This window comes from Impatiens glandulifera, chromosome 2 (assembly GCF_907164915.1).
Source record: "Impatiens glandulifera chromosome 2, dImpGla2.1, whole genome shotgun sequence".
Classification (NCBI taxonomy): domain Eukaryota; kingdom Viridiplantae; phylum Streptophyta; class Magnoliopsida; order Ericales; family Balsaminaceae; genus Impatiens; species Impatiens glandulifera.
This window is the reverse complement of record NC_061863.1, coordinates 60,056,378-60,073,870: the sequence shown is the minus strand read 5'-3', so window position 1 is coordinate 60,073,870 and position 17,493 is coordinate 60,056,378. Positions and strand designations below refer to the sequence as shown.

Genomic DNA, 17,493 nt, shown 5'->3' with positions numbered 1-17,493 from the left:
TTTATAAATAAAATATTTTTTATTTAGACCTAATGTGACTAACGTAATCATTTTACCTCAATTTTATATTTTTAATATTGATAAAGAAAAGTTATTTATATTTTAATTATCTTTCTATCTCAACTTTTTTTAATAAAAAATATTATTTCACTCTTTTTTTTTATATTTAATCTTTAATTTTTAATTATTTTTTTCAAATTTTATTATAATTTTTTTATTTTTAGTAATAACAAAATTGTTATATTCTTAATTATCTACAACATAAATAAGTAGATAAATAATGTGTTTATTTATTTTTTAAATATTTTAATATTACTAATTTTAAAGTTATTTATTATTTAATAAAATTATGTTATTATCTTCTATAATCTTAAAAATATTTAATCGGATAATAGGTATCTATCAAATATCAGAAACTCGATGAATCGTGGATGATGATAAAAATAGAGATTTCGATTCCATCGAAATTTGATTCCGGATAGGGTAGTAAAATAAAATTTGTGTTCGGAAATTGGTACTTCACTACTCAAGGTAGAGTACCCGTTGTCATCCTAATGTCAAAACGTCATGACTCCGTCTCAATTCTACTCTAAAAATTAATAAACACAAATGACATCACCAATACATTTATTATTTTCCATGTTTTATAATAATTTTAAGTTTGTTTTTTATATAATAATATGAATATTCAACCCAGTAAGTTAGTTTTATTTCAATGAAAAAAAGGTTCGCTTTAAGGAGTGGAATATATTTGGTTTCCATCCTTAATATATATATATATATATGATTTTTTTATTTTCTTTTAGAAAACATTGTATAAACTCTTATATATCGGGAAATTTGATGAAATGGCCTCTATAATAGGCATAATTTCAAAAAAGGCTCGCGCCTGATAATGTTTGTAAAATGGGTCTTTTTGTCCTACGAAAAGTCTGTAATACCTATCGCGCCTGATTTACCGCTCATTTACGAGAAATGTCATTCACACATTTTCATCTAAAAAGCGTGAGTTCATAAACGCGTTTTAGATGAAATGCGTGAATGACATTTCCCGTAAATGAAAGGTCGAGAAATTCCATTCACGCATTTTCATCTAAAACGCGTTTATGAACTCACGCTTTTTAGATGAAAATACGTGAATGGCATTTCTCGTCTTTCATCGTATATATAATATTTTTTTACCATAATTTAAAACAAAACCCATTCACGAAGATCTATCGACTCTCTCCCATTGACTTCCAAATCTTCGTCTTTACAACTGTCGACTTTCCATTCTAACTTCGTTCAACATCATCGATTGATGCTTATGTGATTGGTCCTTTTGTCCGTGTCTTCATTCATTTACAGGTCAATTTAGGCTTTAGGGATTGGATTTAGGGTTGTGTAATGTTATTATTCAGTCTGACTTTAATGTATAACTCATTGATACTTATATATTGATGGATAATCATTAGTTTTAGGATATTTGTAGAGTTTAGGGTTTATCTGTTTATATTGATGGTATAGGGTATATATGTCTGAACATTGTATATTAATGAGCATTGTATATTCACGAACATTGTATATTATGATGTTTCTTAGCTTATCCAATGTTGTATATTCACGAACTTGGTATATTCTGATGTTGCTTATCTTTTCCAATGTTTGGTAACTTACGGTTATTGTATATTCTCAACTTCGTCCCTTCGTTCAAGTTCAGCAGCTGAAGACCTACGACTCTTCGTTATCAAATGGGTACGTTTATTTTATGTGAACCAATAACAACACATTACAATACGCGTATAATCATTGAACTATTTTCAAATGCAGCTCAAGTACTTCTTTACCTTGATGAAGAGTGAAAAATTACGGATTGCATAACTCATTTTGTTCCAAAGTCAACTAGAGGTTTGAATGTTCCCCTAAATTCTACCTATGCTGAATTAGTTGATATGATATATTCTCCTACTAATGTTGATAAATCTAGATATGATTTATTTCTTCAAACCAAGTATAATACTCCGAGTATGGATGACAATTTTTCCTATATAACTAATAAAAACAAGATATGGATGTGAACTTCTTTTTAGTCGAAACATCGATATCACTCCACCATCGCACTGCACTGTGTGTATCTTTAGTAGAGAAATCACTACCTAGAAACCCAATAAACCCAACTCAAGAAAGTGTAGTGGTTCCAACAATTGATGATCCTGACGTATTCCTGAAGTTTCAGCAGCAAGAGGTTGTGTTTAAAACTCAAAATGACATAGAAGAAGATTCATGTTTGCGTCTGAATGAGGGGGATGATGATTGGGTTCCTAGTACAAAAACAAACAATGATTGGGTTTCTAGTACACAACCAAACAATGCTTGGGTTCCTAGTACACAACCAAACAATGCTTGGGTTCCTAGTACACAACCAAACAATGTTGTTGCTCGTATCCAACCAAGCTGTAGTGATTGGGTTGCTAGTAACATACCAAGTAGTGAAAATTCTATATATGAGGCATTAACTTGCGAAATCGGATTGAAAGTCGTTGTTTGAGAATAAAAAAGAACTTCAATTGAGGTTACATAAATATGCGATGGCTAATTATTTTGAATTCAAAGTGGAGAAGTAAAAAAAAGAACTTTGGTGTGTAAAATATTTGGATAAGAATTGCAAGTGGAGATTGTGTGCTATGAAAAGAAAATATTTGGAGATGTTTAAGATTTGTAAATTTGTAAAAGATCATACATGTTCAATTGTGACAAGGCAAGAGAATCAAATGCAAGCACCAACATGGGTTTTTAGGGAATGCATGAAGAGCAAGTACATGGACCATCACCATGACCACATGTCCAAGAAAATAATGGAAGACATACAAAGAACTTATGTAATAAAGATGTCTTATAATAAAGCTTGGAGGTCCAGAGAAAATGCCCTAATGGCGGTGCGAGGAACTGTAGAAGATTTCTATGGTAAATTGTCATCATACCTGTACATGTTAGAGAAGAATAATTCGGGTACCATAACAGACATCCAGACGGATGAGCACGGCCATTTTAGGTATATGTTTACGTCTCTAGGCCTCTCAATTAGGGGTTTCAAAAATTCTTGTCGTCCGATATTGTGCGTCGATGCTAGTTTTCTTAAGCACAAGGTTGAAGGACAGCTATTGGTGGCGATAACATTAGATGCGAATGAACAACTCTATCATGTTGCATTTGGCATTGTTAATATAGAGAATAATAACTCCTGGACTTATTTCATGCAAAAACTTAGAAATGCAATGGGATTAGTTGATGATCTCATTTTCGTATCCGATAGACACCCAAGCATCGCCAATGCCTTGTGCTCAGTTTTTTCAGAAGCATATCACGGTGCATGTACTTACCACATCAAGATGAATATTATGGCCAAATTTAAAACTGATCACTGCCACTCAGAGTTTGATTTGGCTTCTCGTGCATACACAATCTTGCAGTTTAATCGGCATTTTGACAAGATTAATGCTAAGGACCCTCATATTGCCATGTATTTGGTAGATATTGGGTTGGAGAGATGGAGTCGTGCCTTTTTCCCTGATAAACGATACAATCAAATGACAAGCAATTACGTCAAGAGCTTTAATAGTCAAAGCAAGGAAGCTAGAAAGTATACCATAACAACCTTAGCTGATTATTTAAAATTCACAATACAAGAATAGTTTAATAATAGAAGAGAAAAAGCGTCCAATCACAGGGAACGTTTATCTCATTATTATGAAAAGTTCTTACGTGATCAAGCTGGGAAGACCAAATTATATAACGTCCATCCACTTAACCGATTCAAGTTTTATGTGCATGACGGTGAATCTGATTTTAAATTTGACTTGAAAGGATTGAGTTGTAGTTGCAGAGTATTTGATGTATCTGATCTTCCTTGCACTCATGCCCTAGCTGCTGCTCGTACCCATAAATTGGATGCCTATGAGTTCTGCTCAAGGTAACGATTTGCTCTTGAATCTATCTAACTAACTAACCAATTGTTAACATGTTCAATTGTTATCTTTTTCAGGTATTACTCAACTCAATCGTGGATCAATGCATATGCGGAGATATGCTATCCAGTTTGTCATCAAGACTCTTGGGATATTTCAAAAAATATCAAGCAACGAGTGTGCCTTAAACCACCTGTTAAGGTTAAGAAAAGGCAACCACAAACAAAACGTAGGTCATCTCAATGTGAGACTCGTAAAGTACCGAGAAGATGTAGCTCATGTGGTGGTCAATGTCATAATTGCGAGAAACACACCATACATACCTCAATATCATCAATCTTCTTCTCCACAATCTCATCATTCACCAAATCATCCTCCACCGCATCGTCATTATTCTTCTCCTCCATATGCCCATCCTACAGAAAAAATGCTTTAATTAGACCATATACTCGAAATACACCATATGCTCGAAATACACCAAATGCTAGAATTAGACCATACCTCAATATTATCATCATTCAACAAATCCTAATTCAATACATCCTCATTCTTCTTCTCCTCCACAATCCCGACATTGTCTTTCTTCTCCACAAGCCCATCATTGTCTTTCTTCTCCATAAGCCCATCATTATCATCATTCAAAAAATCCTCAATCAACACATTCACCTTATCCAAATCTTCCTCATTTATCTCCTCCAAATCTTTCTCATCATTGTCTTCCTCATTCACCTTCTTTTTCTCCCCTAGTGTGGCTGATAATATGCCAAACTGTTATTGTAGTTGGTTTAACATCTCTTTTATGAGATTTATTTCAAATCTCATTTCAGTTTTTAGTTCATTTAGCTCCTTCGTAAGTTCATCCAATCTACATCTATCATGGGGAGTTGTTGCTGTTGGAGTCATGGGAGAGGATTCATCATCTTTTCTACTCGTGGCGCTCTCGACAGAATAAGAGTTGCTGGTGCTGGGGTAGGGTTGCGGGTTCTTCTACTCGTGGAAGGTTTGGCTTTGGCAAGAGTAATTTGTTTTTTCTTCCTCATGTTAGGTTTATGAGGAACTACATCTTCAATATCTCCAAATTTCCTCTTTTTGCAATCAAGATCAAAAAAGACATCATAAACATTACCTCCCATATCTTCAAAGTCCTCCCCAGTATATAAGATTTTCTCTTACAATTACATCTTCTTGACAATCTTGCCTTACATGGCAATGTGAAGAGTAGAGGCGGTGCTCTTCCTCTTGGATTTGTACTGTATTATCCTTGGGCAGACAAACATTTATCTTTGTTGCAAAATTGGGGACAAACGTTTGGATAACATCATAGGTCCACACTTGTAAGACCAGTGCGAACCCATATACAATATGAGAAACATCGACATTCTTGTATTTGTTCTTCTTCCCCATGACTTTATTCTTCTCCAGATATAGCAACCTGTAGCGATCAAGGTCCTTGTTCAAACCCTTTATGGTTGCTCTAAAGGACAACTTTCCCCATGGAAAAATTGAGGAAAGTGTGGATGTCCTCGGCCATGCTGGAGAGTTTGATATTTATTATCATCTTTGGGTCAAGGGCGAAGAGATATTGGGTAACCAGGTATACCAGCCCCAATTTCCATTCATCTTCCTTATTAAAGCAAGACACGAATTTTGAATGAAGGTCTAGTGTTCTAATAAGTTGATTACTTTTAAAATATTTAACAATCAAAGGTGGACATTCTTCAACTTAATTGAAAATGGTTTCCTCCGCAGGGAATCTCCCAAAATTGAGGCATGTGACCAATGCAAACTCTTTCATCTCGAAGCACAACTCTTCTCCATTCACAAGGACTTCATCTCCATAGAATTTGAGTTGCACTTCTTGAGGAGCATTTGGTGTATAGTCGTTCCTGAGAACCGCAGTAACGGGTATCCTTTGAACAAAATCGGAATTGGCTTTGCTCTACCCTTTCCGTTAGAGCCATTGAAGCAAATTTGGTGGTAATTTTTTCGATATTGGTTTTCCATGAGACCCTCTCAGCAAACTCATAAATTATGGTGGACTTCATCTACAAAACAAGGAATACACGAGAAACATAACAAATCAGGCAACATCTACAAAATAGAAAATTATAATTACATAAACTAGAACATAACAACTCAAGCAACATCAAAGAATACACGAAAATTCTATATGTTTGCATTCTTTGTTTCACTTTAATCAGGCATTTGTTAAGAATTTTTAACAAGTTGCTTGAAAACACTGATATACGATAAACATAACAAATGTTATTTCTCGTTTGTTAAGAACATTGATATACGAGAAACGGTACAATGCTCGTGAAAATTATAACAATTTCTCGTGAAAGAATAAACGAGAAATGCATGCATGTAGAATAAGAACACTGATATAATACTCGTGAGTGAAGAACACTAGATAAACAACAACATCATATACACACATAAACGAATATAAGATACATGAACCCTAAAAGCTAATGATACATCAATATTCATCAATATAAACGACTGAATATATGATCGAAGAGAACATTACAGATTAAACCAAAACCCTAAACTCACCTGAATATATGATCGAAGAGACGGACGGACGACGAATGATGATGTTGAACGAGGTTGATCGATGATGTTAAACGAAGTTGGAATGGAAAGTCGACAGTTGTAAAGACGAAGTTTTGGAAGTCGGGGTGGGAGAGAGTCGATAGATCTTCGTGAATGAGTTTTGTTTTAAATTAGGGCAAAAAAATTATATATACGATGAAAGACGAGAAATGTCATTCACACATTTTTATCTAAAAAGCATGAGTTCATAAACGCGTTTTAGACGAAAATGCGTGAATGAAATTTCTCGACCTTTCATTTACGGGAAATGCCATTCACGTATTTCGTCTAAAACGCGTTTATAAACTCATGATTTTTAGATGAAATACGTGAATGATATTTTTCGTAAATGAGCGATAAATCAGGCGCGAGGGGTATTATAGACTTTTCGCATAAAAAATGTCCATTTCGCAAACATTACGAGGACAACTTTTTTTTTTTTTTTTTAATTATGCCTATTTCTCATATATATATATCCATCACCCTAAATTTCTCATATATTAATTTTTTTTCTGAAAATTTGATTGTAGTTTTAAAAAACGAGGGGAGCAAGACATCGAAATAGCTGGTTCAGTACAGGTCAAACCGGTGAAAAAGCGGCAGAATGGATTCGGGCACCATCATTAGGCGGATTCAAATTCATATTTTGGAAGCGCAGGCTTGAAAGCAGTGAATGAATATCCAGTGAAGGCTCGAATCAGGCTTTTTCAAGCAGCTTAGCTTCTTCTCTACCGAAGCTGGGAATTAGACAGATTGGAAGAAAATCTTGCAGTGTTTTCGAAGCAGTAAGTAAGAGACAGACACAATCAGTGTGGCCAAAAATGGTTTGGGGGCTTTTTCCTGCAGACCCACTTTCAGGTTAATCAGAAACTCGAATCATCTTCTTTACCCATGTATGGATATTTATATCTCTACTGTTTCCATAGCATCCCGTTGTCTTCTTGATCAGTAGTCCATTACATGTCTTTCCCTGACGCTGTACTGCACTAGTGTCAATGATTAGTGTTACAGAAAGAAATATGCCATCTAATGTGGTTAATTTTAATGATCTGAAACTGATATGTTGTATTTTGTTAACTTGGATTTCCTAGGTGAAGATCGATACTATATCTTTCGTAAGGGAACATATAAGGTCGGCCGTAAAGGTACGTTTGGTTTCCAATGTCTTCTTTATAACATGTTCTTGATCGTCAAAACAAATTTAGTAGCAATTATTAGCTTAATACAGTTAACATCTTCTGAAAAAATGAAATGAAGTTTAAACCAAATTGTTGCATTCCAAATCGTGATTTAGGGCTAGAAGAAGAATTTCTAAACATGAGAAAAATAAAGATGAGAGAAAAACAGAGAAAAGTGAAGATCAAATGCTTTTACATTTCCTACCATATGCAAATCCTCTTCCTGAACTTGCAATATAATCGGTCTAAAAGTGACTTCCAATGTCAGACAGGTTTTGTTATATTGAAATCACCTTTATCATGAGTCCTGCGGGCCTGCGGCCATATATGACATAAACTATTCTTTTATTTTGCGTGTTTTGTATTAGGCATTTATGTTATATTTTTCTTTGAGTCTCTTCACATAGACATTTGTATGTGCATCGCGCTTCTCCTTTTTTCTTAGGGTGCGACGTGATTGTTAAGATGGACAAGGGAGTTTCACGAGTCCATGCAGAGATTTTGGTCGATGAAATGACATCTTCAGATAATCTCCGAAACATAAACAATGAAATGTCCTCTCAAGTTCGTTTAAGGGACTGCTCCAAGTATGGGACATTTGTTACCAAGAAGCAAGGGGTGAAAGAAAAAGTTCAGGAGTTCCCTGGTAAAGAAATAACTCTAAAAGATGGGGACTTAGTTTCCTTTGGAACTGGTAGTGCGATGTACAGGTTATAGTTGTTTCCTGCTTTGTTATTTTGGGTACTTTTTGGTATCTTGAAATGCATTAGTGTTCCATTTTCCATTATTTATATTCTATTTCTCTTAGTGAAAAACTTGTTGACCTCTAAATGACATTTGGCAGGTTTTGTCACATCCCACTCGTATTTTTCATCTATTCTTCACAAACATTTGACGAAGATCTTCTTCTTGAAGAGAAACTACTATCAATTGGTTAGCAATTTTCTCTATTTCTTTACTGTATTATTCCTTACTCTTTTCCTTTTTCTACTTCCCCTTTCCTCTCAACTTCTTGAATTGAGTCTTAAATTGATGTTACACTGTTACTATATTTGTTTGAATAAAATGCCTACCATGAGTTGTATGGTGCTAATATGCTGTCTGAAATGCAAATCAAATGAAGAACATGAGTTGTATGGTGCTAATATGCTGTCTGAAATACAAATCAAATGAATGGAAGAAAGAATAATTGCCTGTATTTTGACTGCAAGGATCTGTGCTCCTCTGTTAGTTTCATTGTGTGGACCATTTTCACTAGTTTTTTGATATATTGGTTCTCGCCAAAACGGTTAGTAAAGTTGCATCATTGAACATATTATATTATTGCCTTTCAGAGTGATTTACTGCCCCGTAGACCTGTCTCTGTATCTCCCTCATTTTCCTTTTACTTGTCTTCTTTAAACCCATTATCTTCTCGCAATTCTTGATCTATACTAGCCTTTCTTTGGTTTTTTACAATCTCGAATGTAGTCTGATATGGAAAGACTTATTTATCATTTATGGAAAACAAAAGGATGAGGGTTTTAAATCTTTCATATTTGTAGAACTAATTGACATAATATACCATAGTTTATGAGTTTTGGCATTTGATCTATTGTATGTGTCCATAAAGGGTTCTTTTAAACCAAGAAGAAGGTCGAGGAATGACAAGTGTTTGATTGCATTAAAAAACAAAGTACTTTTTTATAGCAATATTTGCTTATTCTTATTTAGTTGAATAATCTTGTGTATTCTCATAACAAGAACCATATAATTTAATTTTAGGCGGGATTATAAACAAAATTTGATCTGGATGAGATCACATATAATTTGTTCTCATATTAAAACAATCCATCTGCTTCATAGCTGTCTATTGTCTACTCTATAGGTGCTCATATAACACGTGGTTGGCATTCAGACTGCACTCATGTACTAGTTGATCAGGTTACTAGATTAACAAAAGATGCAGTTGATGCATTTGTGGCCAAGAAGCCTTTTGTTCTTAAAACATGGGTTGAGGTAAGCTACAGTTATTACCTTTATCTCTCTTTTATTAAGTGAATATCATAATCTCTAGCATGTGAATGTGATGGCTGAAACTGCCAGTCCAAATGAGTAATCATTGTATTTAGGCTAAATTCAATCTTAATGGAGTACTATATAACTAAAGATTACTTGGCATAGTTTATTTTTTTAATTTTACTATATAATTTACTTGCCCTTAGGATATTGAGCTTAGTTAGTTAAAAGTAAAATTAAGTGATTGAATACTGAATTTGAAGTTCTGGATGAGTTAAATAAATGTCTAATAAACCAAATGAAATATTTAAATTTTAAGTACATGGGTAAGTTGATTTGATCAAATGTAGAACTAATGTCGGGAAAATACTTTGATTTTACCCCTATTTCCATTGTTAAAGTTGCATTTGTGGATGTCCTAACAAGATTACCAAGTTAAGTCATCATGGTTACCGAATTAAGCCATATTTTATATCTTAATATATTTAGCTTAATTTGAGTTGAATATTAAGTGATTTTAAATAACAATTTATCAAATGAACTCAAATTCAAATAAGCACTTAATCATTTAGATTAAGTGATAAGTTGTCAAACAAAATACAAGTAACTTGTTATCCAAAGTTTGTACTCAAATATCAGTTAGAGGCATAATCATTCCTGTAATTGTTTTAATTATTGAGGAACACTTAACCTTAAATTTGATCCCTTATTTGTCTGATCCTCACTTTTAACATGTCTAATTTGTCAGATTGTTTCAGAAAAAAGCATAAGTACTGAATTTCCAAGTTGCAGCCCGTGAGTACTATTTCAGTCTTAATCGTTTCAGTGTAGTATCTCATTTGAATTATACTTACTTTCTTAGTGGCATACAATCTCATGTTCTTTTGCATTTCCTTTCAAATCTTAGGTATACTCCAACTTTTCTGTTGGATGGAGTGTCTGTTAAACTTGCCGAGCCACGAGAAAACTGTCTGAAAGGATTTACATTTCTGTTGGAACCAGTAAACAGGGTAAAACTATATTTTTGGATAGGCTTCTTCTATTGTCCGTTATTCTCTGTGATACTATCTTCATCTTGTTGTTCTCGGCAGTATTTATTTGAGGACAAATTACGCTCATTATTGGAAATGGTTGGGGCGAAGGTTCTTTCACTAGAAGGATTTTGTGCAAACAGTCAAGTAATCATTCCTTATTTCACCCTCACATCCTCTATTTTCTGCCTGCTATTTTTTTGTGATGTTTGATTATGTAGTTAACATAATAATAGGGAAATTTTCTCTACTTTTTTTAATGGAGAAGAACACAAGGTGCGTTCATGAGTTACAAAAGAAGAGAAGCAAAAATGAAGAGCAACAGATTATATTAGATTCCTATCAATTCGAAATAGTCCCATCTCATGCAAGAGAGATTTTTCTGTAGTATGAAGAATATTTTTCTTTTAAAAAGTTCATGGAATTTCAGAAATTTAATCTCTTGAAGTATATATTAGAGACACCTTTTCTGAAGTCTATATCTTTTTCTTTTTTTCTGCTTCAACAGTCGTATCTTTTTGATATCTTCTACTTTTGTATTTCTTTCATGTCTACACCATTGAAACTAAGAATTTCTGACTAATAACTTCATTAAATGTTCTTTTATAGGGAATGGAAGATGAAGAGAATAGGAGTGTATATGTGATTCCTTGTAGAACATCAGAACAAGCTAAATCCCCAAACAACCAGCGAACTCTAAGTAGAGTAAAAGAGACGGATTTGATAGTCTCTGCCTTCAGTGGGCAGTTTGATCCTTCCATTGTAATGTCAGAAGCAGGTATATTCTAAGGATCCAAATGAAATAATTTTTGCAAGAAACTGTGGTTATAAAAGTCTCTATTATTGCATATTTCCAAAGGGACCTATATACAGTGACCAATCTACTATCTTCATAAATATCATTGAACTGTCCTTGACAAAAAAATTTGAGATAAGGACAAAATTTCCTTTGTTAATTATTCTATGGAAAAAAATAAAACAAAGTTGTGAATTAAATGGTAATGTACTTGCTGGTTTCACATAATTTTGTTCTTCCAGTTATCATTTCATCGTCTTGCTCCACGGATGAGACAATTGTAGCGGAATCTGAAGATGAACAAGAAACAGCTGCATCAATGGACATATGTGCTGCTCAAATGAAAAGAACGGAAGAGGTGAAGGAAGAATTCTCAGCTAAAGCTGCTGCTACCTCTAAGTTAGAGAGCGTCCCTGTTGAGATCTTCCGCAGCTCAAATAACTCCCCTCTGAAGAAAAAACAGGAAGTTGTTGATGAACCTGAAATGGGTAATTCCTATATCATATACAGCCAAAATTTGGTCATTAGAGATACAAACTCGCCGTCTTCTTCTTCAGTCCGCTCTCTTAGAAATAATGATAATGGTATCCCAAATTTCAAGTGCTTCAGAAAGGTGAATATAACCTCAAATTCTTTGTATGCTTTATGATTTCATATTAATCAGAATTTAATGTTTATTTGTCAATTTTGCGAGCATTTGTAGCCGGGCATTCCTTCAGGCAACAGTTTCAACAACCTTGTTCCGTTTTCAAAGTACCCATACAGGTAAAAGCTTGTTTTACTAGTAAAAGGAGTGCTTAATTTTGACTGTCTTGTTAGTACTGACTTAATGAATGTTATGGAAGGAATTCGGAGTACGAGGCTGAAGAAGTGATTGAATCCGTAAAAGAAGAGAAAAAACGGAAACAGATGGAAGCTGTAGCCGAGGACTTATTCAACAACCAGAAGGTGAGATATGAGATATACATATACGTAAAAAAAACTTCCTGAGAATTACTGAAATTTTTAACCCAATAATACAGGCTAGAAAGCGCGGGGTTACTGGTTCCATCCATGGACTTCTTACGAGTGGCTAAATAATAATAGAGGTAAATTCTGTGTTAGGAGCATTCTAATTTAGCTCTTGAATTTTGTCATATGTAAAAACAGTGGGCAGAGTTTGTGTAAAATTCTACTGTTTACTATGGAAGGATTAATAATAAGAAAATGTCATTCATTGATTAAAATCTGGAAAAAGGTAATAATACAAAAAGACAAAGATTTAACAGAAACACACTTAGTCAACTTCATTAGTTGTGGGGAACAACTAACCTTAATTATTCTAATAATAAAAACATTGAAAAGAAAGAAAGACAGTATAGTTCTAATCATAATAAAACTATTTGAAGATATTATTATTGACTTTGTGGGGGGTTTCTTTCTTTCTTTCTTTCTTTATGCTCGCAACAAGTTGACTCCACATGAGATTGAGCAGATCAACAGACCCAACAACGCCAAGAACCCATATTTCCTGCAAATTCATTCATGAATGAATCAATGATCTTAATCTATCTATCTATATATTATACAATTGAAAAATATAGAGAAAAAAGAACTAACCCGACGGTGAGGCGTTTCTGGGGGTCGCCGGTGGCGTAACCGGTGAAGTAGAAATAGCGGAAGAAGGTGTAAATAAGACCAAGAGAAGAGGCGATTAAAGGGTGTTTAATGCCTCCGAGAACGGTGAGAATGAAGAAAGTTGGCATCATTTCAAGGGAATTCTGGTGTCCTCTCTGGACGCAATTGAACAGCTTCGCATCCTTGTTCTCCGACTCCGTAGCGTACAACGTAGGATAGAACACCTTATACCTGCATACATAATAATATCCAAACAAACACAAAGAATTAATTTTGTTGGATCTAACAAGAGAAGATAATAGAGTGTTTACACTTACTTCTTGCGGGCTTTGCCGACTTGACCGGCCATCCAGAAATTAAGGAAAATGTAGAAAACGATGGAGAGAACCACATAGCCGAACTCTTTCGGAACAATCTCAACTCCGGACATGGCGGCGTAAATGGATAGATAGATCTACAGAGAAAATTGACAATTGATAATGTTTGTTTGTTGTTTAGGGCTATTATATATATATAAAAGCTAACACCCCCACCGAACGCCTTATTTCTTGACTTCTGAAATGGTGACGTTTGCGATTACGAGAATCTTCCGCTTGTCTTTTTTCCCAAGCCAAAAACTCTTAAGATTATTTGTAATCTTTTATTTCAATTTCATGTTAATGAATATGGGTAGAAATTAAAATTAAAATGAATTTTACCATTTTCGAAGGATTTTATTCCTAAGATGAAAAGCATCTCATTATTTTATTCCAAAGTTAGAAGAAATGTCTCATTATGGCTAATTTATTTATTTATTTATTTTGCAATTCAAAAACAATTTCAGCAAAGTGTTAAACATATATATATACCAAAACTCTTAACTTTGTTTTTTCTTAGTTCATTTATAATTTATGTTGTAACATTGAATTATTTATATACAATTTCCCTGTAATTTTGAGAGCAATTCCAAAAACCATACATATGATTCAGTGTAGAGACTATAAAATCACAAACCAAAACAGCAACAGTTTCTGAATCTGATGAAAATTTTGAATAACAATTTAAATATTTTTGGCTTCGATACCTGTTGTGATGGAATAATTCTTACTAAATACAACGCATTTTTAAGATCTTGACTACTTTGACAATGTTAAAAACAAGACATAATTTTGATTCTAACAAACTCGGCAAATGGCGATTGAACAAGAGAAAAGACCGCACTTTCTTTTTTTTTATGAGAAAGCCGTTACGAATCTTTGAATCCTTGATTGTCCTCTCTCCTTTTCTTCTGGCCCTTCTAGATCGCCAATGTTGTCATGATACTCCTGGAATACAATTAATTCAATAAACAAATCAATGTTGTCATGAGCATCCTGATGAAAGATTAAAAGAGTTTGTTTAGGGTTATATAATGCACACCTGGAGTATATCCCTGACATCCTTTTTCGTAAGTCTATTCTGCTTTAGAAGTAATTCAATTCTTGAACTCATTTTCGGATGCCTAAATGTCATCATCATAATATTCAACACATTAGGAATCCAATGCCAATGACTAAAACAGCAACACAATCAACCAAACATAATTCCTCAGGACTTACTCGGATGTCCAAAGATGGCCTAAAATAACCGCTATCAACTGCAGCATCATGTATAGAAGAAGCAGGTGTTAGAAGCTCCAAGCAATAAAAATCAGACAAAATGCAAAAATTATATATTATAATATTTATCTGTCATAATACCCACAGTATGGTTTGTTGAAAACCATGATTCCATCCAACTTCTCTAAGAGAGAGGCATGCATGGTAACCCTTTGTTTTTCTAATCTATAATAACTTCATTACCTTTTTCAATTAAATGGTTCGATAATAGAATTTAGTAAACCACTCAAGTCAAACTTTACTTAATGGTGAAAAACATTTGGTGAATTATATTTGGAATACATTTTTCATAATATATTTAGTACTTAATTTTCAGTTTTTAGCACATAGATTTCACTTAGTATTTTATATAATAGTTATGATTTTAACTGATGATGAGGTAATAAGGGGTTATTTGAATTAAGAAAGAAAGCTACTATTCTAAGACTGCGATGAGAACTAAGAAGACTACAATTCAAGGGGGGGCAGAAAATTACTATGCAAATAATGGGTGGAATCAAGATAGAGATATATTTCTCCCAAGAAGATGATAACAAAATGTAACCGGCTATGAGTATGATCGGCATGCAGTGGCTGCTACTAATATGAAACAATTTTGAACAAATACTTGAATTTCTGGATATGCGACAGATAGATGCACTTTGACCATTACTAAAATACAATCGTAAGTTCCTAACCTGAAGAGTGTAAAGTCCAGATTCCAATCGTCTATTGTACTTTTCGTCATCATCCATCTGAAATGAACAAGCACTAAACTTACCAACCAACATATATAAATCCAAATCATGTACAACAGAAATGAGATAAGAATATAGTAACTATAGTTAAAAAAAAGACTGATAACCTCTAGATCATCAAGTTCCAGTTCATCCATTCTCTCTGTCTCCGCTTTCACTCTATTTGCATATCTGGAATAAAAAAACAACAAAACAGGGAAACATACTTGCTCAGAGAAAGTAAGAAACATCAAAGTTACATAACATTATATGAAAAGTAAGAAAGTAATCACCTCATGTAAAGCTCCATGAGTCGATCAATCTTTTCACACTCATTCTCAACAAATTTACTTAATAATCTTTCCTTTCTAGAACCCCTCAAAACTCCACCTAATAGAACAATTTGATTAGCATTTATCCATAGATAGTAGACACAGCAGAGTAGCAAAATAATTAATCATAAATTGCAAACAATATAGAATCAATACATGAAACAAGGTCATTCCTTTACCTTTCCCCACCAAAAAAATAATAGTTCAGAATTTTGATAAAAGCCCGAAACAGGCTCCAAGAAAATGAAAATATAAATCCACAAGGAAACTAACTGATTTCTTCTTACCAAATAACGAGGCAACTAGTGATACAAGGCGCTCTTCCAACTCCTCCTTGTAACGTTTCTTCTTGTTCTTGCTGTTTATGGGGATCTACAGTGAGAGATTGGAATTATTGTCAATGGTATGATGATGATGATGATGAATAATGAACTCAAGAAAGAATCACATCTAGTTATAATTTTAATATAGCAAATGCAGGAGGGAGATAAGATAGTAACTTGCCTTACCCATGAAAGCAGGAAACGCAGTCTTTAATCCCATTACATCCACAAATCGCTCACAAGCAGGTGGATAATTTGTCATAGCAAAATCCAACGCCCTTGTAGCCGATCCATAGCAGGATTTCTTCTGATTCATGATAATAATCATCAATTCCACACCTTCAGCCTTCACAAACTTCTCCTTGTTCTCCAAAGGCATCAACAGGCAACACAAGCAATCAAACAAATTCTCCACCATCTCCTCCTCATCTTGCGTCTTCGGATCGCGTGACTTGTACATCGCCACCGCCTGTAACATCACATCGACGCCGTTCATCTGCCCTAACCTCTTCTGATTTGCAGTGCTATTCTGCAGCAAAATTGCTAATATCTCTGAAGCATACTGTTTATTACCATCGAACTCCCTAATCTTAATCTTCCCTAACAACCACCTCATCAATTTAGTCCTCTCGCAAACTATCTCTGCTACCACCGGTTTAACTTCAATCATATTCTCAATCGTTGCTAGAGTATTGTACACTGCCGCCATCTCATCCGGATCGTTCTCTGACAATCTAAGTAAGTTCTGGACAAGCAATTCCAGCACATTATTCTCGACCAACGCATCGACAAGAACTTGAGCAGGCTCGTCGTTATCTTCCAAAACGTCCTCGTCTGTTAGGTCTTGCAGCAAGCCAACAACGTCTATGGCTATATCGGTATTATCGTGATTCAGTAGGCCGAGAATTGAAGGAACCGCGTTTAAGTTGACGAGTTCAGGATAAAGTTCAGGTCCTCCGGCAAGGATCTTGAGTTTTTCGATCTCCTCGTGTAGCTCGATCTCAGAATCGGCAAATTTCTCAGGTTGGTCGGGATACTTGAGGCGAGCCTCAATATTGTCCTTGAGACGGCGTTCGAAGGCAAGCACGAGTCTTCTGAGCGTTTTCATGTCCAGTACTTCAATGGTGTTTTGAGACTTCTCCACCGCTTCGAGGATAGAGAGGTCGACGGCGTTATCATCGTCGGAGATGTCTCTCTTGCGTTTGGAAGGAACATTTCGAGCAGCCGAGACATCCATTTTGAGGTTTTCCGTGTATCTGAAATCAAAACCCTAATTCATTAGAATGACTGAACCAGGTCAAGCAACTATGGAGGACCTGAATT

At 34.5% G+C, this 17,493-nt stretch overlaps 3 protein-coding genes across 3 annotated transcripts; 1 reads left to right on the top strand and 2 right to left on the bottom strand.

The window, feature by feature from the left end:
* Positions 1-7,066: 7,066 nt before the first annotated feature.
* Positions 7,067-12,734, top strand: LOC124926446 (nijmegen breakage syndrome 1 protein). The gene is made up of 13 exons (XM_047466674.1): positions 7,067-7,400; positions 7,634-7,687; positions 8,166-8,430; positions 8,565-8,653; positions 9,588-9,718; positions 10,467-10,513; positions 10,626-10,728; positions 10,810-10,896; positions 11,359-11,527; positions 11,788-12,158; positions 12,249-12,310; positions 12,391-12,493; positions 12,568-12,734. The coding sequence occupies exons 1-13, from the start codon at positions 7,364-7,366 to the stop codon at positions 12,619-12,621; spliced, it is 1,572 nt and encodes a 523-aa protein (XP_047322630.1). The 5' UTR covers positions 7,067-7,363; the 3' UTR covers positions 12,622-12,734.
* A 3-nt stretch (positions 12,735-12,737) lies between these two features.
* Positions 12,738-13,645, bottom strand: LOC124926447 (microsomal glutathione S-transferase 3-like). The gene is made up of 3 exons (XM_047466675.1): positions 13,480-13,645; positions 13,145-13,393; positions 12,738-13,055 (listed from the first exon to the last, which is right to left on the bottom strand). Exons 1-3 carry the CDS (start codon positions 13,590-13,592, stop codon positions 12,980-12,982), a joined length of 438 nt encoding a protein of 145 aa, XP_047322631.1. The 5' UTR covers positions 13,593-13,645; the 3' UTR covers positions 12,738-12,979.
* Positions 13,646-14,147: 502 nt separating this feature from the next.
* LOC124926295 (beta-catenin-like protein 1) lies at positions 14,148-17,479 on the bottom strand. The gene is made up of 8 exons (XM_047466490.1): positions 16,352-17,479; positions 16,135-16,219; positions 15,809-15,905; positions 15,644-15,707; positions 15,477-15,533; positions 14,740-14,777; positions 14,561-14,642; positions 14,148-14,466 (listed from the first exon to the last, which is right to left on the bottom strand). The coding sequence occupies exons 1-8, from the start codon at positions 17,405-17,407 to the stop codon at positions 14,374-14,376; spliced, it is 1,572 nt and encodes a 523-aa protein (XP_047322446.1). The 5' UTR covers positions 17,408-17,479; the 3' UTR covers positions 14,148-14,373.
* Between the last annotated feature and the right edge of the window lie 14 nt (positions 17,480-17,493).

What these genes read in the sequence shown, in the direction of transcription:
- LOC124926446 (XM_047466674.1), top strand. Translation starts at nt 7,364, where the DNA reads ATGGTTTGGGGGCTTTTTCCTGCAGACCCACTTTCAG. An exon ending in TTCTTAAAACATGGGTTGAG is followed by an intron (nt 9,719 to 10,466) that starts GTAAGCTACAGT and finishes CTAATTTGTCAG; the next exon opens with ATTGTTTCAGAAAAAAGCAT. An exon ending in CATTGTAATGTCAGAAGCAG is followed by an intron (nt 11,528 to 11,787) that starts GTATATTCTAAG and finishes TTGTTCTTCCAG; the next exon opens with TTATCATTTCATCGTCTTGC.
- LOC124926447 (XM_047466675.1), bottom strand. Translation starts at nt 13,592, where the DNA reads ATGTCCGGAGTTGAGATTGTTCCGAAAGAGTTCGGCTATGTGGTTCTC. An exon ending in GTCGGCAAAGCCCGCAAGAA is followed by an intron (nt 13,394 to 13,479) that starts GTAAGTGTAAAC and finishes TTATGTATGCAG; the next exon opens with GTATAAGGTGTTCTATCCTA. An exon ending in CAGAAACGCCTCACCGTCGG is followed by an intron (nt 13,056 to 13,144) that starts GTTAGTTCTTTT and finishes ATGAATTTGCAG; the next exon opens with GAAATATGGGTTCTTGGCGT.
- LOC124926295 (XM_047466490.1), bottom strand. Translation starts at nt 17,407, where the DNA reads ATGGATGTCTCGGCTGCTCGAAATGTTCCTTCCAAACGCAAGAGAGAC. An exon ending in CTCATGGAGCTTTACATGAG is followed by an intron (nt 15,708 to 15,808) that starts GTGATTACTTTC and finishes TTTTTATTCCAG; the next exon opens with ATATGCAAATAGAGTGAAAG. An exon ending in ATGTCAGGGATATACTCCAG is followed by an intron (nt 14,467 to 14,560) that starts GTGTGCATTATA and finishes ATTGTATTCCAG; the next exon opens with GAGTATCATGACAACATTGG.